This window comes from Bos taurus, chromosome Y (genome assembly GCF_002263795.3).
Source record: "Bos taurus isolate L1 Dominette 01449 registration number 42190680 breed Hereford chromosome Y, ARS-UCD2.0, whole genome shotgun sequence".
In the NCBI taxonomy this organism is placed as follows: domain Eukaryota; kingdom Metazoa; phylum Chordata; class Mammalia; order Artiodactyla; family Bovidae; genus Bos; species Bos taurus.
The window spans coordinates 4,448,343-4,472,941 of record NC_082638.1 but is presented as its reverse complement, the minus strand read 5'-3'; the positions used below and the strand labels follow the sequence as shown (position 1 = coordinate 4,472,941).

Here is a 24,599-nt window from a genome sequence, read left to right as displayed (position 1 = left end):
CTGTGTCTCCTCGTCTCTCAGAGCCCCTGAGATTGGGGGACTAGGACAGGAGAGTTTCTACTTGTGCCGACTGAGCTCCGCCTCCTGTGGCCACAAAAGGTGCGTTCTGCTTGGGAAGGGAAAGGACGCCTGACTGCTTGTTCGTCTTTGCAGAAATGCCGGGGTAGAAGTAAATGAAGTCTGAGATGTGCGAACCACTGTCCATTTTGTGAGCAGATGTTCTTTAAAAGAATATTGACTCGTATTTCCTGGGGTCCGTCTTTAGTCCCTTCCCATAAAAAAACAAGACACAGAAGGATATTTTTTAATCAGTTGCCCTTGCCTTTGATGAGGAGGGCATGGCAACCCTCTGCAGTATTCTTGCCTGGAGAATGCCGTGGAGAGAGGAGCTTGGCGGGCCACAGTCCATGGGGTCGCAAAGAGTCATACACAATGGAGGTGACTTAGCACGCACGCCTCATACACACGCACACCTTGCCTTTGACAGAAATGCTGCGTGGGTGAAGATCAATAACTCAGAGTTGTGGGCTGATGTGTGCACCACCAAAATTCATATTTTGAAGCCCTAACCCCCTGGGCCTCAGACTGGGGCTGTACTTGGAGTCAAGGTCTTTAAAGAGGTAAGTAGGTAAAATAAGGGCATTAGGCTGGATCCTGACCCCTTAGGTGGAGAAGGGACTGGCAGCCCTCTCCAGTACTCTTGCCTGGAGAATCACATGGACGGAGGAGCCTGGCGGGCCACAGTCCACGGGGTTGCAGGAGTCAGACATGACTGAGCGACTCACACACACACTTTGACCCCTTAGGACTGGTCCTTATAAGAAAAGAAGAGCAGCACAGAGGCACACACGGGGACTACCACGGGGGGACACGGGAGGAGACGGCTGTCTGCACACCCAGCGGAGAGGCCTCAGGAGGAGCCAGCTCTTTCCATGCCTGCATCTCCGGTTTCCAACCTCCAGGGCTGGGGGAGAGTAACTTCCTGTTGTTGAAGCCCCCCAGCGTTCGGTGCATTGTCATGGCAGCTGCAGCGAGCGAATCCCCCTCGGAAATGTAGGGTGTTTGATGCCGGGAAGGGGTCAGGGAGCTGCACTGGCGTCGGACAGATCTCCCAGGCAGACTGCGGCCAGGGAGGCACCCCCTGGACGCCCAGAACTGTGCTGTTGGTAGCTGAGACACCACGATTACCGTGTGATTTCCCCCAGTCTTCCTCCTGTCATCGCTTTCCAGTTGGGTTCTCTGACAGTCTTCTACCCCACCCACACCAAAAAAACAAGTAAACGGAAGCGCACAGAGCAGCTAAAGAAATAGCGCCAGTGACACAGTGGCTTGTGTATCTTCAAAGGAGAAGAACTGCATCCTTTTTTTACCTTTCTCCATCTCTTGCTAGATCCCACAGCGCTTTGCACTGTACTAAATTAAAAGTGCTTTTGGCGCTGCCTCCGTACCAGTGCATACACCACGCGTGATCCAGTCCATGGGGAATTCAATCCACTGTACCCACAGCAAGGATGAAAATGTTGGGATAACAGGAGCAGCCACTGAAGGAAGGTCTTGAAAAGAAGTGGAAGCTGTTGATCTGGGTGGGAAAGGAGGGCTTTAAAAAACTGCACGTCTCTGGGTTTCAAGGTGAAGTGTTGCATTCAAATGACTCCCGAGCTAGCAGGGATTGATGGATAGACCCCACTCAACACATGAATTCAGGGCAACACCTTGAAAGAACTCCTGTTCTCTGTCAGTCTTTTATGCAGCTTCTTCAGACCCACTTTGGTGACAGCCTGCACGTTCTTTTCTTTTTGGCTGCACCAGATCTTTGTTGTCGTGCACAGACTTTCTCCACTTGGAGTGACGGGGGGGCTACTCTGGTTGCGGTGTGCAGGCTTCTCATTGTGGTAGCTCCTCTTACCGCAGAGCGTATCGGCTCCAGGACATGCGGCCTTCGGTAGTTCACAGCTACATGCCCAGTAGTGGTGGGTCCCAGGCCCTAGAGTGCAGGCTCAGGAGTTGCGGCTCTTGCTGTGTTTCTGCTCATCTGTCCCTTATGAGGGCCCTGGCATTGGATTTAGGGTTTCCCTCATCCAGGAGGACCTCATCTCAGACCCTTCACATCATCACATCTGCAAAGACTGGGATGTTTCCAGAGAAAAACAAATCTTGTGAGTTTCCAGAATGGCGTTCAGTGCTCTTCACATGTCAGTTCATCTGGTGCTCATCAGAATCCTCCAGGTGAGGGCAGTGATGAAGGTGAGGTTGCCTAGGAAGAAACGGAGGGTCGAGGCGCGTGACTCAGGGCTGTGATCCCCGAGGAGACGTCAGTGACATGGCGAGTGATAGAGGTTTCCCCTTAAAACAGGGTGTCTTTCCCACTGTTACAGTTCATAACAGGCAGGAAACAGAAACCACCTAAGTGTCCATGGACGGGTGGCTGAATGGATCAGTGGGTGGATGCATGGATGGATTAGTGAATGGATGGGTGGGTGGATGCATGGATGGATGGATAATGGGTAGATGAATGGCTGAATGGATTAGTGGGTGGATGGGTGGACAAGTGGGTGCGTGGATGGATTAGTGGATGAGTGGGTGGGTGGGTGGATGGATGTATTGATGGATTGATAAGTGTGTGGTTGAATGGCTGAATGGATTAGTGGTTGGATGGGTGGATGGATGGATGGGTGGACAAGTGGGTGGATGGATGGATTAGTGGATTTTAGTGTGTGTTAGTTGCCTGGGTCTGCTGTAACAAAATGCCACAAACTCACTGGTTTAAAAAACAACCCAGATGCCCTTTCTTGTGGTTGTTGGAGTCACAAGTCCAAGACCAGTCTCCCTGGGCTGAAGTCGAGGGCTGGTTCCCTCTGTAGCAGGCTCCAGGGCAGAGTCTTGCTTTGCCAGCTTCTAGAGGCACCCTGCCTTCCTTCCTTGTCTTCAAGCCCTTCAGTGCTTCACCTCTAACCATCCTTTTTTTATTACAGGCGTTTACAGCCCTCCACTTCCCTCCAAGCACTGCTTTTGTTAAATGCCACAGCTGTTGGTGTGTTGCATTTGTATTTTACTTCCTCCCAGCCTATCTTATAAATCCCTTGTAATTTTACCTTTTCACAACTCACCATTTAGGTGTGTATTTGTTTAACTTCCACAGAGTTGTGAATTTCCCAGGCTCTCCCTCTGTGAGTGATTTCTCATTCTGTTCCATTGTTGATCAGGGAAATACTTGGCATGATTTTGATCCTTTGTGGATGTATTGAGCCTTGTTTAATGGCCTAGCTTATCATCTTTCCTTGTGAGTGTGAGAAGAATACATTGTTTTGTAATGTTTGGGTGGAGCATTTCCGTAGTGTCATAAAATTCAGTTGGTTTATGGTATTTAAGTAGTTAAGTCGTATGCAGCAGTAGTTATCTATAGTCTTCAGCTATAGAGTTTTACCTGTAGAGGTTTAAATCCAGTCTTGTGTTCCTTGTGAATTTTCAGTCCAGCTGTTCTGTCCGTCATTGAAACTGTGTCGTTAAACGTTTCCAGCTACTGTGGTCGACACCTGTTTCTTCCCTCAGTTTGGTCAGTTTTTGTTTTAGGTGTTGTGACTTTGTTGTAAGTTTCTTACATGATTATAGTTGTCGCATCTTCTTCATTAAATTACCCCTTTCTCCTTATACAGTGCTTCTATTGAGTTTTTGTTTGTTTCTAGTAGAAACGTTTGTCTTAAGTCTGCTTTGTTTAATGTGCTCAGTGTGGCTTTCTTTGGTTACCTTGTGCATTTAATATCTTCATCCTCTTACTTTCAAGCTTTTTGCACCTTTCCTGGTAAAGTGTGTCTTGTAGACAGTATATAATTGGGTCACGTGGTTTTTCATTTTTAATCTGTTCTGCCAGTCTTTACATTAATTTGTATGTAACCTTTTACATATAGTGCCATTATTGATAAAGGATTTACCTATATGGTTATCTTACTTGTTTTCTCTTTCTTTTTTGATCACACACCATCAATCTGTATTTATTAACTAGCATTCTGCTGTAGAGAAGACTTTGCTCTGTCCACATTTCTTATTGCAGGGTTAGTTCACTGGCAGTATTGTTTCAGGTGTACAGCATAGGGATTTGATAATTGTATAGACTGCACTCTATGTAAAGTTATAAAATGTCGTTATTTCCTGTGCTGCACTTCACATTCTTGTAACTTACTTTACTGCTAGTAGTGAACACCTCTCAGTCTCCTTCATCTGTCTTGTGTCTCCCCCAGCCCTCTGCCCTGGGGTAGAAATAGTCTCTGAACTGTGTCTGTTTCTGTTTATATTAGTTTGAAATGCGGCCCTTTGCAACATGGGTGGACGTAGAAGGTAAGTCGCAGAAGGACAGTCCTTATGTTTCCATGTGTCTGTGGGATCCAGAAAAGAAACACATCTGTGTCTTTTCCTTTCCTTCCCTTTCCTCCATTCCCCTTTCCTCCATCGCTGGCTTCTTTTATGGTAACTAGGTATTTTCTTGTGTACATTTTAACTGTTTTATTTCTCTGACCTTTTTTTGTTTTTTAGTTATTTCATTAGTGGTTGCTGTATGTATTACAGTTACCAACTTATACCATCTAGTTTGCATTAATACCCGCGTAGTTTAAATAGTATACAAAAACGTGGCTGCTGTGTATCTCCTTTCCTACCCTCCTTTGTGGTGTTATTGTCCTAAAGGTTCCCTCTTTATACATGTTGTGCATTGCATCTTTACATATGTTATGTGCCCATCAGCAGAGATTTCTAATTATAATTTTATGCAGTTGTCTTTTAAATCAGATTAAAAAAATGATCCACAAACAAACAACACATTTATCTTGTCTTTTAAGTCCCCCAAGGGCAAAATCACCCTGATTATAAACCATCACTTTAAGGATTGGGGGGGCGGGGGAAATTGTTATCACATCACCATCTATCAGCTCATTTTAAAGTAACTTTGCATAATTTAGAAAGATTGCCAAGGAAATAGTTGGATTGGTGATTGGGTAATGAATCAAGTGTGTAAAACACACTGCATACTCAACTGTTTGCAAATCTTGCTTGATGTTTTCCAAAACAAAAGATACAGTAAAAATTTACTATGATTCTTGGGTTAAATGCCACCTTCAGGTTAAAATTTGGGTCTGATAAGTTCTGTTCAAGTATAGAAAATACTGTTGACTGAGCTTCACCGACTTGATGGACCTGAGTTTGAGTAGACTCTGGGAGTTGGTGATGGACAGGGAGGCCTGGCATGCTGCAGTCTATGGGGATGTGAGGAGTCAGATACAACTGAGCGACTTGACTGAACGAGCAGAGAAATAGATACAAAAACCATAAGCTGACTCTAGTAGTGGTTTCTTGGCCTTCTGAGGAGCCTTTCTGGAGAATCACTGACTGTCAGTTCATTGCCTGTTGCTGTTTTTTGTGGGCTGCGTGGTTGGGGGGTCACGTACTCTGAACATGCTCTTCCGCTGTACCTTCTGAACACGCTTTGGTGTGTAAGTTGGTGACCACAGCCCACACGTGAGCCTGCCACGGGGCCCAGTCCTTTTCAGGAGCCCCAGGTGGAAGGACGGCACCGTTCCTGAGCCTGCCACGGGGGCCCAGTCCTTTTCAGGAGCCCCAGGTGGAAGGACGGCACCGTTCCTGACTCCTCCACCCTCGTGCCCAGCCTCTGTCCTTGGACCCGCTGTGCCCCCTACGAAATGACGTGCTGATGGATTTTCTTAAACTTTATTACGGATTATGTGAGAAAAAAAGAAAATAATTCTTGACTCATACCCACATCTGTTAGAGGTGGTTGATCGTTCCACTGAACCATACTAAATGCTAATCAAAACTTTCACTTGAGAAAAGATCACTCGGTTAAATCATGACCAATCTTCATTTAAAAGAGTTGCGTTTATTGTTACTCCTTCACAGTTGGAAACTGGCTAGCTTTCAGCCACAAGAAACAGTCCATCACACCCTGAAATACTTGTTCTCAAAACCTCTGAGAGCAAGCAAGCTCCTAATTTGAAGCAAACATTACCGGGACTCATCATTTCACGCTTGTTAACTACTCATTTAGGTCTCTTACATTCCTAAACACAAGGAAGCTGCTGGCTCTTGCAGGCAAGCGCGCCTGTAAAGGTTAAACTGCACGGACTAGACACGCTTCTCCCGTCTCTTCCGTGTGCGCAGATGACACGCGGAGCTGGCGGCCCCGGGAGGGAACACCAGAGTGTCCCGGGCGTGGCCGTGAGCGCTGTCTGGTGGAGGCAGCCTCCGTGACCTCCCCATCCTCTTTTCTCTCTCTGCTCCCCAGAACACCGGGCCCCTCTCTGCGGCGTCTGACACACCGTCTGCCACCACTCCAAGGTCTGAGAGGACTTTCCTGAACTCCCAGGGCCTTGGGGTCAGCAAAGGGCCACGTATCATTGGGTCTCAGTGGAGAAAAATACTCTGATGTACGTACTGCCTTTCAGTCACTCGTTCTGCAAAGCTTCCTCTACCTCCCCAGGTGACTGTTCCTTTTTTTTTTTTTTTTTTGACAACAAACATCAGGGAGCTTTCCAGTTGCAGTCACCGTTGCTGTTCAGTTAGTCGCTCAGTTGTGTCCGACTCTCTGCGACCCCATGGACTGCAGCACGCCAGGCTCCCCTGTCCTTCAACATCTCCCAGAGTTTGCTTAGACTCATGTCCACTGCGTCAGTGAAGCCATTCAGATGTAGAAGCTGGATTTAGAAAAGGCAGAGGAACCAGAGATCAAATCGCCAACATCCATTGGATCATAGAGAAAGCAAGAGAATTCCAGAAACACATCTACTTCTTGCTTCATTGAGTACATGAAAGCCTTTGACTGCAATCTCTGAGTATGTATTTAAGCTCGCAAGGATGTTTGTGTCTCATATGTTGTTTCAGTGGGTCTCACGGAACAGGTGCCTGATAAAACCCTGTGTATTTATTACCTGGTGGGGAGAGGTGAACGGAGCTAGCTAGGGAGTGGGGTCCTACCAGCGAGTGGGAACATGCGAGGGTTGGCTTGTGGAGGGTCAGGTGGCTGCAAGGAGACATGGATTACGGGGTTGGGCAGACCGCGTTCTGTGTCGGTACTGGGTCGGGCAGTTTGTTAACACATATTTGTGGAGCTAGTCTGATGTGCTGGGAACATGTGATAGAAACTTTGGTGAATGGATTCCCAATGGGTACTGCCTTTTTTTTTTTTTTTTAATGGAACATTTGGAACAAGGAACTCTTAACTTCTCAGATCATACGGCCCTTGCCATTGCAGGAGCCGTGTGTGAGCTGTCGTGGACAGGGAGAAAGCAGAACTCATAACTGCCTCTTCACACACAGAGGATCCCTAACGGCCCTCCTCTTAACTCACAGAGGATCCCTAACCACCCTCCTGTTAACTCACAGAGGATCCCTAACTGCCTTCCTCTTAACTCACAGATGATCTCTAATTGCCTTCCACTTAATTCATAGATGATCCCTAATCTCCCCCCTGTTAACTCCCAGATGATCCGTAACTGCCTTCCTCTTAACTCACAGATGCTCCCTAACCTCCTCCTTTTAACTCACAGAGGATCCCTAACTGCCTTCCTGTTAACTCACAGTTCAGTTCAGTCTCTCAGTCGTGTCCCATTCTTTGTGACCCCATGGACCGCAGCACGCCAGGCCTCCCTGTCCATCTCCAACTCCCGGAGCTTGCTCAAACTCATGTCCACTGAGTCGGGGATGCCATCCAACCATCTCATCCTCTGTCGTCCCCTTCTCCTCCCGCCTTCAATCTTTCCCAGCATCAGGGTCTTTTCCAATGAGTCAGCTGTTCGCATCAGGTGGCCAAAGGATTGGAGTTTCAGCCTCAGTCCTTCCAATGAATATTCAGGACTGATTTCCTTTAGGATGGACTGGTGGGATCTCCTTGCTGTCGCCTTCCTGTTAACTCAGCAGATCCTTAACTGCCTTCCTGTTATCTCCCAGAGGATGCCTAACCTCCCTCTGGGAGCCCCTGCCTCCTGCCCTAGGGGCTCCAGCCGGTGACGCTGGTGCCGGCGCTTTGCTCAGGGCTCCGGGCTCGGCACAGATTCCCCGCTCAGGTGACACAGACGCCCAGTAGGCGTATCCTTGTTCTTGCACCCCCAGCGTACAGAGAGGTTAGCCAAGGCCCCACCTGGGCCCTGAGCACGGGTCCCCAGCTCCCAGCTGCTGGTCAGCCACAGAGCAGGCCTCCAACCCAGGCCGCTGGCCCCAGAGCACCCGCCGCCCCCAACCTGAGTCCTCGGGAGCACCCCGGCCTGCGGGCAGAGGCTGCTCCCTGTGGCCCCCACCCACCTGGAAGAAACCCCAGGTCGGGGAGGGAGGCTGAGGACATGTCTGCTTCCTTCCGGTGTGGTTCGGAGAGGAAGAGGTGTGCAGAGGAAGCAGTCGGGGTGTGCAGAGGAAGCAGGTCTTACCCTGCATGCTGGTCACTGAGCCTCTGCTTGGGGTGTTTCGCTCTAAAACAATGCAAGTCCCGGTCGTCCAGCTGAATTATAAGCGCGGACTGCCCTCCCTCCTTCCCATCTTCATAGGGCAAAACACATGCTGATGCCGTCCTCAGAGGCCGGGGTAAACACGTGTAAATACGTCCTCTGTGATCAGCTGGACTCAGTACCGCGCAGTGGAACCTCAGCCCCAGACAAAGTGGAGAGGAGATCAGGCGTGCTGAGGCCTTTTGTGGTAACAGCTCGGGGACCCTAAAGGTCAGTGCACACCCCAGCACCTGGGGGCCCAGCCTGCAGCTCGTGAGGAAAACCCGGGCCTCTGGGCTGGGTTCACACCCGCATCCAGTGCCCTCCTGTCTCTGCCCACCTGGCCTGTTCACCTGCTGCCTGAGTGTCGTCTCTCCTTACTGCCCCCAGGACTGAGGCCCAGGTGTACGTGCGGTACTTTTTTAGCACACCGGCGGAGGGGAGCACCCTGTGTGGCTGTGGCTCGTTGCAGACCACGCGCGAGCTTCCCGTGAAAAATAACCCAGGAGCAAGGTGCAGAGCCCGGAGCTTTGGAGGCCGTGCGTGCATGGGACGGTTGGGCACGGCTGCTGTGCGCTCCTTCCTTTGAATTATTCTTTTATTTTTAAATGATCTTGTTTAGTTCTGGCTATGCTGGGTCTTCCTTGCTCCGTGGGCTCTTCTTCTGTAGTCACGGTGAACACGGGCTGCTCTGTAGCTGTGGTGCTCAGGTTTCTCCTATCTCTTGTTGCAGAGCGCAGGCTCTGGGGACTTTGGGCTTCCGTGGTGGGGGCGCATGTGGGCTCAGTACTCACGGCTCACGGGCCCCAGAGCACAGGCTCAGTAGTTGTAGGGCACGGGCTGAGTCGGATCCTCTCAGACCGGGGATCCAACCCATTTCTCCGGCATTGGCAGGTGGACGCTTTACCTCTGAGCCACCAGGAAAAAGACTGACTTCATTGGAGAAGACCCTGGTGCTGGGAAAGATTGAAGGCAGGAAGAGAAGAGGGCGGCAGAGGATGAAATGCTTGCATGGCATCACCGACTCAATGGGCATGAGTTTGAGTAAACTCCAGGAGTTGGTGATGGCCAGGGAGGCCTGGCGTGCTGCAGTCCATGGGGTTGCAACGAGTCGGACACAACTGAGAGACTGAACACCACCACCACCAGAGAAGCGCACTGCTTCCTTTTTATTTTGGCTTCTGGGAGAACTTTCCCTTCAAAGCACTGTCCCTGTCATTGGTTGTACGCTGTCGTCTGCTGGTATACTCTTTGCCAGATTGGAGGAGTTTGACAGTGTGTTGAGATCCTTGATTATCTCACCGAAGGTTTGGCGTGATTTTCATCTACATTGTGAAGAAGAGTTACGTGACCGCAGAGTCTTCTGCAGATTTATAATCCCCCTGTTCTAGGCCTTGTAAGTGAAAAGCACCAGCTTTAGAGGAAGAGCGTGTAACGCCTTTTAAAAGAATACAGCTCTTTTCCATCTTTAGACTTTGTCGTTTCTCTTGCTCATTTCTTCCTCCTGCACTTGGCTCATGGCGAGTCCCGAGTGGTGCTCCTCGCCCAGCCTCTGCTGTTTTTCCTGGCACTCTGCGTGCTTTCCAAACCCAGCGGTAGTTTCTCACTCGCTCAGTGCCTGCACTGTCTTGTTAGTCTCTCTCTCCCAGCTGCTGGAAGAAAAGTGTTCACAGGAAGAAAGCAAAGTATACACAGGCTGCCTGCCAGGCCCTGCCTCTGCACACCTGCAGAGCCCTCCCGGTCTTGAGGGAAGCGGGATGTGAGCGAGCATTCGATACGGCCACCCCTCCTCATTGTCCCCCAGAGGCGTGGGCCAGCCCTTCCCTCTCCGCCGGGACTTTTTCAGAGAGATGACATGCAGGGGGGCTTCTGGAAGAAATCTGAGCCTCTCAGGTTACGATCCAAACACTGGCTTCCTCCACCAAGGAGCCCAGGAGGACTTGTCTTTAAGTCTCACCTTCCTTTGTACCAGAAAGGGAACCAAAACTGGGACGTGTCACCCAACCCCGGGGTCATGCCTGAGCGAGAGCAGTCAGGTGTGTACCAGAATGGAGATCTGAGAGCTGCTTCGTAAGTTAAGTGTGTTAGTCGCTTAGTCGTGTCTGACTCTTTGCGACCCCGTGGACTGCAGCCCACCAGTCTCCTCTGTCCATGAGATTTTCCAGGCAAAGATACTGGAGTGGGTTGCCATTTCCTTCTGGGGATCTTCCCAACCCAGGGATCAAACCCAGGTCTCCTGCACTGTAGGCGGATTCTTTACTGACTGAGCTACAAGGTATCTGCTCGTTATGTGTCTCTTACGGTGTCCCCTCCCACTGTCTCCCCATATCCAGCCCATGGTAGAAAAGCAAGGACCCAGATAGTTAAACGGAGAAGGCAATGGCACCCCACTCCAGCACTCTTGCCTGGAAAATCCCATGGATGGAGGAGCCTGGTAGGCCGCAGTCCATGGGGTCACTAAGAGTCGGACAAGACTCAGCAACTTCACTTTCACTTTTCACTTTGATGCATTGGAGAAGGAAATGGCACCCCACTCCAGTGTCCTTGCCTGGAGAATCCCAGGGACGGGGGAGCCTGGTGGGCTGCTGTCTATGGGGTTGCACAGAGTCGGACACGACTGAAGTGGCTTAGCAGCAGATAGTTAAAGCACTGAAGGTGAGTTTGTACTTGATACGCAGCTATACGTGGTTTTGCCTTGAAAATCGGAGAAAGCAAAGCCGTTCTGTGCTGCTGCTCCTTGTCCAAGGCTTGGTCCTGCCGCCACTGGCCAAGTGTCTAGGGCCCCTTCCTAGGAAGCGGGCTGCAGGCAGGAAGGACCAACCAGAGCAGAGCGGGCCGGGAAGGGCAGGTCAGCTGCCTGGAGATGCTGCCTCGGGCTGGGGTGGCTGGGGGTGGTCTCCGGGGCCCGTGCACTTCGCCGCAAAGTGTAGAATCAAGTTACCTTGCAGGGAACCCCTGCCGCTACTGCTGCACGACCGGACTGCTACGGGTGGGGGGCGGAAATGGAGAGCACCGGACTTGTGCCTTCCTCCTGGGAGGTGCAGGCGGGCATCTGTGCTCACGCAGGGGCTCCATTCAGAGCCGCACCCGCGTCCGCCCGCTCCCGCCGGAGTGATTGCAGGGGTCGCGGAGCACTCGGTCGGTCCCTCGCGGTGCAGGCCCTGCACACAGGCTGCAGTGTGCACGCTCGCGGGTGCTCCATCAGGACGCCAAGTCTCAGTAGTGGTCAGGCTCAGCAGAATGTGCCTGTCAACGGAAAAGACTCTTGAACCATAACGCAGACATTTCGGGGCTTCCCTGGTGGGTCAGCGGTTAAGAATCCGCCGGCAGTGTGGGAGACGAAGGTTCGATCCCTGGGTCTGGAGGATCCCCTGGAGGAGGAAATGGCAACCCACTCCAGTATTCTTTTTTTTAGTCTAAATAATGTATTTTTGTCTGTACTAGCTCTGTTACCGCGCAGGCTTTTCTCTAGTTGCGGAGAGCGGGGGGCCTCCGTGTAGATGCCGTGCGTGGGTTTCTCACTGCCGTGGGCTCTGTCTGCCGAGCACAGGCTCTAGAGCATGCGGGCTTCAGTAGTTGCGACACAGGGCTCAGGAAGTTACAGCTCCCGGGCTCTGGAGCCCAGTCTCGGTTAGTGGTGGCTCGGGCCTTTAGTGGCTCCAAGGTAGGTGGGATCTTCCCAGATGGGGGATTGAACCCATGTTCCCTACATTGACAGGCGGATTCTTTCACCACCGAGCCACCAGGGAGGGCCCCACTCCAGTATTCTTGCCTGGAGAATCCCACGGACAGAGGGGCCTGGCGGTCCACGGTCCACAGGAGCGCGGCATTGGACGCAGCTGCGCACAGACTTCCTTTCCCTCCCACCCTGTAAGGTTCCAGCGCAGCAGAGGGCAGGCCGCCGGGGCACCGTCTGAGTCTCCAAACCCGCCAGCGTTTCCCCTATGTCCACGGGCCCCCCTCCCGAGAGCTGTCTGCTCTGAACGCGGGCTCTGCGCGCCGTGAACACATCCCTCAACGCCGCTGTATCTCGGCCCCCTCGTCTCCGCAGATACCGAGCGGCTCTACTCAGCTGTGTTTGAGGACATCTGCGGGCGCTACGGGAAGAAGTACAGCTGGGACGTGAAGTCTCTGGTGATGGGCAAGAAGGCGCTGGAGGCGGCCCAGCTGATCAGAGACACGCTGCAGCTTCCGATGTCCGCGGAGGAGCTGGTGGAGGTGAGCCAGGCCAAGCTGAAGGAGGTCTTCCCCACGGCCGCGCTCATGCCAGGTGAGGTCCCCGGAGTGCGCTTGGGGCTCTGAGCGGCAGGTCTCAGCCTGCCAGGGGGCGCGCTAGCGTTCTCCTCTTCCCTGAGAACTCGGAAGATGCCCTTCCTGGTAAGGCTCCGAGGGACTCATTAGAGACGTTGGAGGATGCTGGCACGTGCTGTGGGTTTTCCGGGGTGGCCCCGTGGAAGAGAACCCTCCCGCCAGTGCAGCGGACTCAGGTTCGATCCCGGAGCGGCGAAGATCCCCTGGAGGAGGCATGGCCACCGACTCTGGTGTTCTTGCCTGGAAAATTCACGGACAGAGGAGCCTGGCGGGCTACAGTCCATGGGGTCACCAAAGAGTGGGGTGTGACTCAGCGACTACAGGACGGCAGCATCATGTGCTTGTCGTTTTTGAGCTTCCTTAATGTATGTTCTCACGGATTCCTGAGGCCCGAAAACATTTGCATTTTGTTCATGTCAGTGTGACCTAGAGATCACATTCCTGAGAGAATTGCTTCCGAGTTTCAAATAGGTGGCTTTTGCTTTTCACAATCAGAGAATTCATGTTACAGCAGCTATGCAAACTTGAACATGTTGATGATAGGCAAGCAGCGAAATCTCCCTAAAGAAGTTTAAAAAACACTTATTTTAAGAGTTAAAGGTGTAATTCAGTTCTAACATGTCTGTGTGGCCTTTACTTGTTTTCCTTTGAGAGCTAAGATGACTTTTCTCCCCTGGGGCTTGTTAGCTGAAGATGGAACAACAGAACTGCCTGCTATTTCTTACTATAAGTGAGGAGGTCAAGAGTGTTCTAGGTTACAGGGACCAAAATGGCTTAAAAATGGAGTGTTATTTTAAGATTCTTCTAGGAAGAAAGGTGAATTACTCAGTCTTTAGAATTCTTGGTGCTCAGGGAGAAAAAAGTTTACAGTCAGAGCAGTAATTTTGGATTCAAAATGGTATTAACATGAGTCATGGTCATTTTTTGAAACACATGTAATTATCTGCATTTATACATATATCCAGAGGGGCAGATTGAATATCCCCTGGAACTAGTGAGTTTCCTGGAAAGGACCTTGCTATTTCTGCTGCCTGGTATTACAAAGAAACCGTGTGGGCTGTTCTTGGATTACACACACACACACACACACACACGCCTGTACATCACACATACATACACGTGAATGTCACACACACGTTAGACACATGCAGACATATGTCACACACACAAACACGTCACACACACACACACTTATGTCACACATATACACGTTATGTCACGGAAATACATGTGAACACACACACGTACCTTGGCATATGAGCACAAGCACCATGACACACACTCCCTTCACCAGCTGCCTTTCTGGGCCGTTTGCACACGTGGGGATGCTGACAAGCTTCAGTGATGGAAGCACAGCTATTAATAAACGTCACAGAAGTTCTTGGCTAAAAGTTTATCATCTTACCATTGTTGAGTGTGCCAGCTGAGCGTTAAGAACGTTCAGACGGTTGTGTAACCAGCAACAGCATCCATCTCTCTCAACTTTTTACCTTGTGGAGTTGAAGCTGTGTACCCAATAGACCCTAACTTCCATCCCTTCCTCTGTCTCTCTCTCTCCAGCTCCAGGGACCTCCCCTTCTGCTTTCTGTCTCTGTGAATTTGAACTACTCTAGGTATCTCACATGGCGCTAGTGTTAAACAGCCCACCTAGCAGTGCAGGAGACACAGGTTCAGTCTGTGGGTCAGGACGATCTCCTGGAGAAGGAAACAGCAACCGCACTGCCGTGTCCTTGCCTGGAGACTCCCGTGGACAGAGGAGCCTGGCGGGCTGCAGTCCATGGGGTCCACAGTCAGAGCTGCCTGAGTGAGCGCACGTGCACAGATCCTCAGTGTTTGCCCTCCTGTGGCCAACCTCGAGGTTCGTCAGCGCTCTCATTCCACACGTGCAGCGTGCGACAGGCTTCTCTCCCTCTGAAGACAGAATCATACTCCATTGTGTGGATGGACCTCACGTTGCTTATCTGTTCATCCGTCGATAAACACTTGGGTTGCTTCTGCCTCTTGGCTACTGTGAAAACCACTGCTGTGAACATGTGCATAGAAATACCTCTTCAGGAACTTGGTTTTATTTATTTATTTTTGGGGGGGGGTACAGTCCCAGAAACACAATTATCGAATTATAAGGTGATCCTCTTTGTAGTGTTTCGAGGGTCCCCCGACTGTTTCGTAGACCGGCTGTGTCATTGTATGTTTCTTCCAACAGTCCACAAGGGTTCAAGATTCTCTACATTTTCACCAACTCTGGTTATTTTCTCTCTTTTTGATAGGAACCATCCTAATGTGTGTGAAGCCATTATCTCTTGGATTTGAATTTCTTGAATAATTAATGACATAGAGCGTTGTTTCTTGCTGTTAGCCATTTGTGTGTCTTCTTTGGAGAAATGTTTATTCAAGTCCTTTGCCCATTTTTTGATTTTTTTTTTTTCTTGTTGAGTTCTAGGAATTCTTCATATAATAAAGTCTGAATACAAACCCACTTATCAGCGACATGGTTTGCAGATATTTCCTCCCATTTCAGAGGTTGCTTCTTCACTCTGTTGAGTGTGTCCCTTGATACCCAGAACTTTTTACGTTTGATGTACTCCCATTGACTATTTCTGTTCTTGCTTGAGTTTTTAGTGTCATAGCCAAGAGTTTAAAAAAAAAAAAAAAGATCCTATGTCTTAATGCTTTCTTTCTGTTTGTTGTCTTTTAGGAATTTTGTAGTTTTAGCTCTTACCTTTCGGCCTTTAATCCACCTTATATTAATTTTTGCATATGGTATAAGAGTCCAGCTTTGTTCTTTCCAAGTGGATATCCATGTTCCCAAAACACACTTTGTTGAAGAGACTGTCGTTTTCCCCATTGAGTGGTCTTGGGAGCCTTGTTGAAAGATCACCTGGGTGTTGCATGTGTGAAGAGTTATTTCCAGACTCTCTATTCTATTCCATTGGTCTATATGTCTGTCTTTATGTCAGCACCAAACTGTTTCGATTACCATATCTTTGTAATATGTTTTGAAACCTGGAAGTGTGAGATTCTCCAAGTTTGTTCTTCTTTTCCAAGATGGTGTATGGCTATTCAGGTTCCACTGAGAGTCCATATAAATGTTGGCATTGACTTCTGTATTTCAACAAAAAGTGCCTTGGGATTTTGGTATGGATTCCTCTGAATCTGTAGACCACTTTGGGTACTGTGGGCACTGTAAAGATGATCAGATCTTGCGGCCCATGAGCCTGGGAAGTGTTTCCCTTTCTTTGTGTCTTCTTCAGTTTCTTCCAGCAGTATTTTGTAGTTTCAGCATTACAGGACTTTCACCTTCTTCTATTTCTCTATCACGCACTTGTCAGTGGGTTTATTTAAATGTTCTTTTCAGATTTTTCCTTGTTTAATGTGTGGAAATACAGCTGACTTTTGCATGTTGATTTTTGTCATCTGCAGTGTTGCTGAAGTTTGTTAATAGTGCTATGGTCTTATGTATATGTGCAGAATCTTTAGAGTTTTCTACGTTTAGGATCATTTCATGTGCAAACAGATGACTTCATCTCTTCCTTTCTGATGTGGATGTATTTTATTTCTCTTCCTTGCCTAGATGCTCTGGCTAGGACTTATAGTGCTGTGTGAGATAAAAGTGAGACGAGAAAGCGTTGTTTTCTTGTTCCTTATTGCAGAGAAAAAGCTTTCAGCCTTTTAACATTGGGTATGATGTTAGTTATGGAATTTTCATGTATGGCTTTTATTATGTTGAGGTACTTTTCTTTTATTCCTGGTTTGAGTGTTTATGTCATGAAAGGGTGTTGAGTTTTTTCCAAATGCTTTTTCTGCCTCAGTTGAGATTATCCTTTGGGTTTTGTTCATTTTGTTAACACGGTGTGTCACGTTGATTTTTGTATGTTGAACCGTCCTCGAGACTCCATAAATAAATCCCCCTTCTTCACGGTGTAGAAGAATCCTCTGAATGTGCTACTTAAATAAGTTTGCTAGTATCTTGTTGAGTGTGTTTGCCTCAGTTTCTTGTCATTTCTTTCTTTGGCTTTGGTGCCAGGGTAACGCTGGCCCGATGGGATGAGCTTGGGAGTATATCGTCCTCTTTTAATTGTGGGGAAGAGTTTGAGTACTGTTGGTGGTAATTCTTTACAGTCTGGTGGAATTTTCCGGTGAATCTGTTTGGTCCTGTTTTCCTTGTCGGACGGCTTCTGATTACTGAATTAATCTCCATAACACATAGAGGTTTGAACAGACTTTCTTTTGCTTTGATCTCGATAGCTTGTATATTTCTAGCAATTCATCTGTTTCTTCCAGGCTATTCAGTGTGTCTGCTTACAGGTTCTCACATTATTCTCTTTGAATCACTTTTATTTCTGTGCTGTTGGTTTTTAATGTACTTGCTTTCGTTTCTGATTGTATTTATAAGCCTGGTTTTTGTTTTTTTCCTTCAGTAATCCAGCTAAGTCTATATTGTTTGTATTTGACATGGAGTCTCTTGCATTGTTTAACATACAAAGCACCCTTGATGATTTAGGCACGCAAATCTCCTCTTTCTTCTTTATCCACCCAAGCCTTTCAAGTGGTTTTCCTTCCAGAATTTTTGTGTCCTTTTTTTTTTTTTAAGATATACTTGAGACATGATGGTCGTGGTTTAGGCACTAAGCTGTATCCGACTCTTGGATACCCGAATGGCTTATAACCCACCGGGCTTCTCTGTCAATGGGCCTGCCCAGGCAGGAACACTGGAGTGGGTTGCCATTTCCTTCTCCAGGGACCTTCCCAACCCAGGGATCCAATCCATGTCTTGGCAGGCAGATTCTTTCCCATTGAGCCACCAGGGAAGCCCATACTTGAGATATATTCTACTACAATTCCAAGAAAACGATGTCTTCTGCAGCTAGCATGGTAGTTTGGCTGGAATGCCATCAAGTCTATATTATGGAGTCTATTTGGTGATCCAGTCCATGTAGTATCCTCATCTTGGCTTTCCCAGTGACCAGATATTATGTAAATGATACCTCATCCTGGGTAATCACTGAAGAGAACGGAACCCTAAAACCAGCTCCAGTGTAGAAATGAGATGAGAACTTGTTCTTCCTAGACGGTTTAGTCCTGTTGAAGTCGCCTGGAAGACTCTTGTCTCTGCATACATCTCATGCCAGTCACAGACACGGTAAGGACAGAGATCTAGTTTCTACTCAGAGAGACGTGCTGCACCCCCGAGTTGCCACCTGTGCCGCCTCCCTCCCAGCACCTCTTTTATGTGAGCCAAAGCCAAGCCCCACCGGAAAGGCAGCCTCCCGGGTCTGGAGTCCAGGGAGCGGTGACGGTAGCCAGGAACAGACCACTGCCGTCTGTCCAGATCAGGTGTTCCTCTTGTCCCCTTGCCGCTTTGACTCCATCGTGCAGCTCAGGATGATCGAGGTGGAGCCCTTGACTTCCGTTTCTCTTCCCTCTGCAGGTGTTTTCTTGGGGGGCGGGGGCATTTCCAGCTGGGGAAGGCACCTTGAGCCCATGAGAGGAAGGAGCCTGTCTGTAGAGAGGGTGTTTTATGAATTCCACGTCCTTCATTTTGCACAAGGAAATGGCAGCCCACTCTAGCATCCTTGCTTGCAGAATCCCCACGGACAGGCGGGCTGTAGTCCATGGAGTCGCAGAGAGTCGGACACGACTGAGCGACTCACACAGACGTCCTTCATTCTGACGATGCAGCTCTGCCTTCAGGTGAGCGCTGTGGCCCGGCAGGTCCTTAGTGCGGAAGGGAGGGCAGGTTGCCTGGGAAACAGGCCCTGCCATAGTGATGCAGGAGGTCGGCCTGGGCCGTCACCAGGGTGACCAGCCCCTGATTATGAGGTGCGGGCGGCTCTGCCTGGGTCCCGCCTCACGGAGGGTCGGGCTGGCCTGTGCGGCTTGGAGGCCAGGCATGAGTGACTTGATTCCCTCCTCATGAGCTGTGGACACCTCTCTTTAAAATCGGCCGTGGATGTTCTAGGAGGCAAGTACTTTTTTTTTTTTTAACTTTTTATTTTCTATTGAGGTATAGCTGATTAACACTGTTGTGATGGTTTCAGGCGGACAGTGAAGGCACTCAGCCGTACATGTACATGTATCCATGCCCCCCCAAACTCCCCTCCCATCCAGGCTGCCACATGACATGGAGCAGAGTTCCCTGTGCTGTCCAGCAGGTCCTTGTTGGTTCTCCATGTGAAACACAGCAGTGTGTACACATCCATCCCAAATTCCCTGACTGTCCCTTCCTGCCATCAGGACAGAAGTACTTTTGTCCAGTATGTCCTGTAAGCATTTACCACATCCCTTAGTGATGAAACAGAATGTAAGTCAGCCAAGGGTCTAATTATTTTCTGAGAATAGACATCTTCTTAACAGTGGCAAAAATTTTTGACCCAAAAAAAAAATATATATATATATATATATATATATTGAAATGTATGTGGTTTTACATAGGAAAAATTTTGACATGGAATGTAAGGAAACCGTCAGAACAGTGTTCCCCATGAAGGGTGCTGATAACCTCCAGTGTATTTTTTTTTTTAATTACTGTTTTTTAATTTAAAAAATGATCTCTAGTTTTGGCTACACGAGGTCGTCGTTGCTGCGTGTGGGCTTTGTCTAGCGGAGGCGAGCAGAGGCTGCTGATGGTGGTGTGCGAGATTCTCACAGCGGTGTCGCTTCTCTTGTTGAGGATGAGCTCTACGGCTTAGGTGTCTCACGGGCTGTGGGGTCTTTCTTCCCCAGCCAGGGCTGGAACTCCTGAGCCCTGCGTGGGCAGTGGGTTTGTCACCCCTGAACCACGAGGAAAGTCCACCTGCACCGTATTGTGGAGAAGATTGCTTCAGTCGCGGGTTCTTGGAGGTGTATGACGGTAATGTGTTTTGGCATCGTTTAAGCAGGAGTAAGTTGGTTCGGAAGGCCAGTAAATAAAGTCTGTGGTTTTTAATGGTGTGAAACCCCTAAGAAGGTCTCCTGTTGCCGTGGCTCTTTGCTTTTCCTGCTCTTTTTCCCTGGGGGTGGGGGTTGGGGATTTCCCACGGAAAAGCCCAGGACGTGACTTCGGGCCCGTAGAGGGGACGGGGATAAGGCCCCGCCCAGGACTGCTGGCCCAGAGGCACTGCCCCGTGACATGGGCCCCTGAGGAATGCAGGTCCACCGCCACCGTGGAGTGTCGCCTGGGTGTTGCCCGTGGGGACAGGTCCCAGGTGGAGACAGGCCTGACCCGGACAGGTCCTCACCGGGGCTCCAAAGTCCCTCACGCCAGGACAGGCTCGGGATTCACTGACGCTGCTCTCGGGAGCGCCCTGAACACTACAGCGCAGCCACCCAGTGGGCAGCACTTTCCCTGGGGGGCGCCCCGGGCCCGGTCCACCTGGGCCTGTTTCTTCTAGGCCCGGTGCCTGAGCCTCTTGTCTGTTTCCACCTGTCTGCCTTTGGCTTTTCCGTTTTGTTCTTCATCTGCCTTCCGCCTTTAGTTCCCCATGGCTGTCAGCCAGCGTGACCATCTCCCGCCACCCCACTTGGTGAATACACCTTCCACCACCCTGGCAAGAAGGCACTCGCTTTCTCAGGGTCCCTCTGTAACTTCCTCTTCCTTTACTTAACCCTTACGTGCAGCTGCTGCTGAGTGGGTGCTCAGGGAGACACAAAAGAAACGTCTCCTTCTCCATGCAGTCCGTAATCAGAGTAGGACGCATGCGTCTCAGTTCAGTTCAGTCGCTCAGTCCTGTCCAACTCCATGTGACCTCATGGACTGCAGCACACCAGGCCTCCCTGTCCGTCATCATCTCCCTGAGCTTGTTCAAACTCGTGTCCGTCCAGTCATAGAGTTGACTAAAATGTCTTCATCTTTTTTTCTTATATACAAATAAATTTCAGGTCTTACAAGATCAGTTCAGTTCAGTCGCTCAGTTGTGTCTGACTCTTTCGTAAACCACGCACTGTATAGTCCGTGGAATTCTCCAGGCCAGAATACTGGAGTGGGTAGCCTTTCCCTTCTCCAGGGAATCTTCCCAACCCAGGGATCGAACCCAGGTCTCCCGCATTGCAGGCGGACTCTTAACCAGCTGAGCCACCTGGGAAACCCCATTACTTACTGTTTAACAGGGATTCCCAGGTGGTGCTAGTGGTAAAGAACCTTCCTGCCAGGTTCGATCCCTGGGTCGGGAAGATCCCCTGGAGGAGGGCACGGCAACCCACTCCAGGATTCTTTCCTGGAGAATCCCACAGACAGAGGAGCCTGGCGGGCTGCAGTCCACGGGATCAGAATGAGTCAGACACGACTGGATTGGCTTAGCATGCGCACACTGCTGAGCCATTCAGGATGCCTCCTTCTAGGACATTTCTTAGGATACCTGTGTGATGTGTGTATACACACACACATCCCTTAAAGGAACTAAAAAAAAATTCACCAACATCCAAAGCAAGTAAACAGTTGATGCATAGAATGAAAATCCTGAAATATTTAAATTACATTGCTTGGCAACTTTTATAGGAAGAGACAGGTGTTAAGCAAGTGAGAACTCTTTTTTTTTTTTTTTGGCTTGTACATGAGGTGAGTCTCCTTTATGAGCCTGAGGCGTGTCAGGGACTAGCTGAGAAGTCAGGTCCTCTGTGTGTTCTTACGTGTGCCTGCGTGTCAGCCTCGGGTCATTTTAGCACCTGCACTTCCCAGGTGATGCTCTGCAGTCCTGCGAGGTTTAAGTAAGCTGCCCACAGATGCTCAGAGCTGGCCTCTGACTGGCAGGGGCTCCAGCGAGCAGAGCTGCACTGTTCGCAGGGCAGGATTTGGAGAACGCACCCCTCAAAGGCAATGCCGACTCACAGGAAGAGTCCTCTTCCAGGCTGTGCCATGCTCCTGAGCCACCCACCCCACTCTTGAGGCGGGCTTCCCTGGTGGCTCAGATGGTAAACGATCCTGCCTGCAATGCGGGATCCCTGAGTCAGAAAGATCCACCCTTGAGGTGGTGCCAGTGGTGAAGAATCCCCCCTGCCATTGTAGGAGATGAAAGAGACTCAGGTTTGCTCCCTGGATTACGAAGATCCCCAGGGAATGACTACCCGCTCCAGTATTCTTGCCTGGAGAATCCCAGGGACAGAGGAGCCTGGCAGGCTACAGCCCAGGGGGTCGCAAAGAGTCAGACACCACAGTTGAAAGGAGAGTGGCCCTCAGGGTGAGTCAGCAGGAGGTTATCCCCTTTATCTGCCCTGGAATGTGAGCTCATAGCCTGTGGTCATGCCATTCCAAAGCAACTGATGAGAAATCCACAATGATGTTGAAATCCAGGCATTGCTCAGGGTGCTCTTTGAAGGGGCAGAGGTGTCAGTGCAACGGTTGGGATGTTGTTTCGGGGCGGGGTGGGGGTGCTCTGAAGAGCTCCAGTACCATAGTCCTTTCTGTCTCAGCACAGAGAGGAGTTCAGAGAGAGCAGAGTGGTAGATACTCGTGGCTAATGAGAAGACGCCTGTGAGGCTCACAAGCAGGTGGACAAGACTTGTCACGCCCCGAGAACTTGGCCAGCCACAGTTTTATAATCAAAAGAAAAGTAGGGAGGAGGAGAAGACCACCTTTTTCCTCATTCTTGAGTAGATGTCACGCTTCCATCATCAGCTCCTCCTCCACGTTGGGCAGGGGAGTTTTCTTGTCTTGCATGGTCAAGCTATTTCACAGAGTTGTTTTTTCATGTGGGCAGAGCATGACTAAGTCACTGAGCTCACTGGGCGGGATGTGGGTCTCATGCCACCGCCCTTTTATTGTTTGGGGGCAAGTCTCCTGCTTCTGTTGCGTGGTTTTGCTGCTAAGCTCCAATCCTTTGGCCACCTAATGTGAAGAACTGACTTCTGGAAGAGACCCTGATGCTGGGAAAGATTGAAGGCGGGAGGAGAAGGGGACGGCAGAGGGTGAGATGGTTGGATGGCATCACCCACTCGATGGACATGGGTTTGAGTAAACTCTGGGAGTTGGTGATGGACAGGGAAGCTGGCGTGCTGCGGTCCAGGGGGTTGCAAACAGTCAGATACAACTGAGCGACTGAACTGAGCGAAGCCTGCTTGGTTGTGTGGTTAAGCAGCTCTCCTTTCCTGAGTGATCATTTAACTTACGGGGCTCTCCCATATTTTTTTGTGCTTCCAGTTGCCTCATAGGGCTAACTGTCTGATCGCCTGCTTTGTCCCTTCACTCTGTCCCCGTCATCTGGAGCCCTGCTCTGAGAACCTGCTCCTGTAAGTTGCCGCCCCCTTGCACCTCCTGGCCGTCATTCCAGCAGAGAGACCTGGTCTCGGGGTCCGAGGTGGCAGCTGGAGATTCCGGGGGCTTCTCCGTACTGCTGCCGAGAACCGGTGCTCCCCTGTTGTTCCTGTGTGTGTCTGTGTGTCTTCTCTTTCTTTCCCGAGCTCTATGCTTGAGGGCTAACCGTTTGTCAAAATTTTGCCAGCACACGTTTGTATTTGCAGTCATGAACTACGACTCCTTCTCATAATCACGGCCCCCTGTTTCTAGTCTCCACCTCAAGCTCCTACCTTGGGTCCGTTTCATCAGTTTCCTGTGGCTGATGTTCCAATGACCGACAGACGTGGTGTCCTGGGACAACAGAAATTTATGTAGGCACAGTCCTGGAGACTGGAAGGCTGAGGTCAGTGTGTAGGCAGGCCCACAGTCCCTCCAGGGGCTCCAGGGGAGGCTCCTCCCCGCCTCTTCCAGCCTCTGGGGGCTCCAGGCGTCCATCCCTGGGCTGGTGGTGGCTGCCTCCCTCCTGTCTCCGGCTCCATCTCCACGTGGCTTCTCCTCCGTGTCCATGTGTCTCTTCGGTGTCTTATGGGGAGCGTATCGTGGGATTTAGGGCCACCCTCATCCAAATGACCTCATTTCAGAATCCTTTACTTCTCATCTGCAAAGATCTTGTTTTCAAGTCAAGTCCTGTTCTGAGGTCAAGTTGTCCCAGGGCCAAGGATCCTCCAGAGGCTCCAGGGGAGGGTCTGCCCTGCCTCTTCCAGCCTCTGGTGGCTCCAGGTGTCCGTCCCTGGGCTGGTGGCCGCCTCCCTCTGTCTCCACGTGGCTTCTCTGTGCCTGTTGCCCTTTCTCTTGTGAGGACACCAGTTACTAAGGGCCCTAGTTGCTGTTACGAATGTCTGTGGGTCTCTCTGAGTTCATGTAGTTGAAGTCCTGACCCACAGTGTTAATGTATTTGGAGGTGACCTGATTGCGGGCTGGTGAGATCATCAAGGTGGCACCCCAGGAATGGGATTAGCGCCCTTCAGTGAGAGGCCCCTCAGAGCTCGCTCCCCCCACCCCCCACATCAGGACACGGGGTAGGTGGCCGTGAGTCAGGAAGAGGGCCCACCCAGGTGCCTTGGTCTCGGTTGCAGCCTGCAGACCTGTGAGAAACAGATTTCCGTGTTTACACAGCAGCCAGGCCGATGGGGCTGCACGACAACAGCTGGAGCAGAGGAAGGCAGACGTCACTGGGCTGAGTGCATGTGTGCGTTGCTCAGGCGCATACAGTCTCCTTTTTCAACCCGCATGGACCATAGGCCGCCAGGCTCCTCTGTCAATGGGATTCTCTAGGCAAGAATACTGCCGTGGGTTGGCATTTTCTTCTTCAGGGAAATCTTCCCAACCCAGGGATCCAACGTGAATCCCCTGTGTCTCCTGCGTTGGCAGGCACATTCTTTACCGCTGAGCCAACTGGGAACTCCCACTGGGTTTAGGGCTGATCTCATTCTGAATGTCCTTCATCACCTCTGCACAGACCCTCCTCATCCCAGGTCAGTTCATGGTCAGATACCCCAGGGGTGAGGACCTCACCTCTGCTCAGACCCTCATTGTCCCAG

General features: G+C 50.3%; 1 protein-coding gene across 1 annotated transcript in view; it reads left to right on the top strand.

Moving 5' to 3' along the window:
- PUDP (pseudouridine 5'-phosphatase) overlaps positions 1–24,599 on the top strand; it is a 67,057-nt gene that overhangs the window by 19,033 nt on the left and 23,425 nt on the right. The window contains 1 exon segment of the mRNA NM_001046595.2: positions 12,532–12,750. Coding sequence (NP_001040060.1) covers positions 12,532–12,750 — 219 coding nt within the window.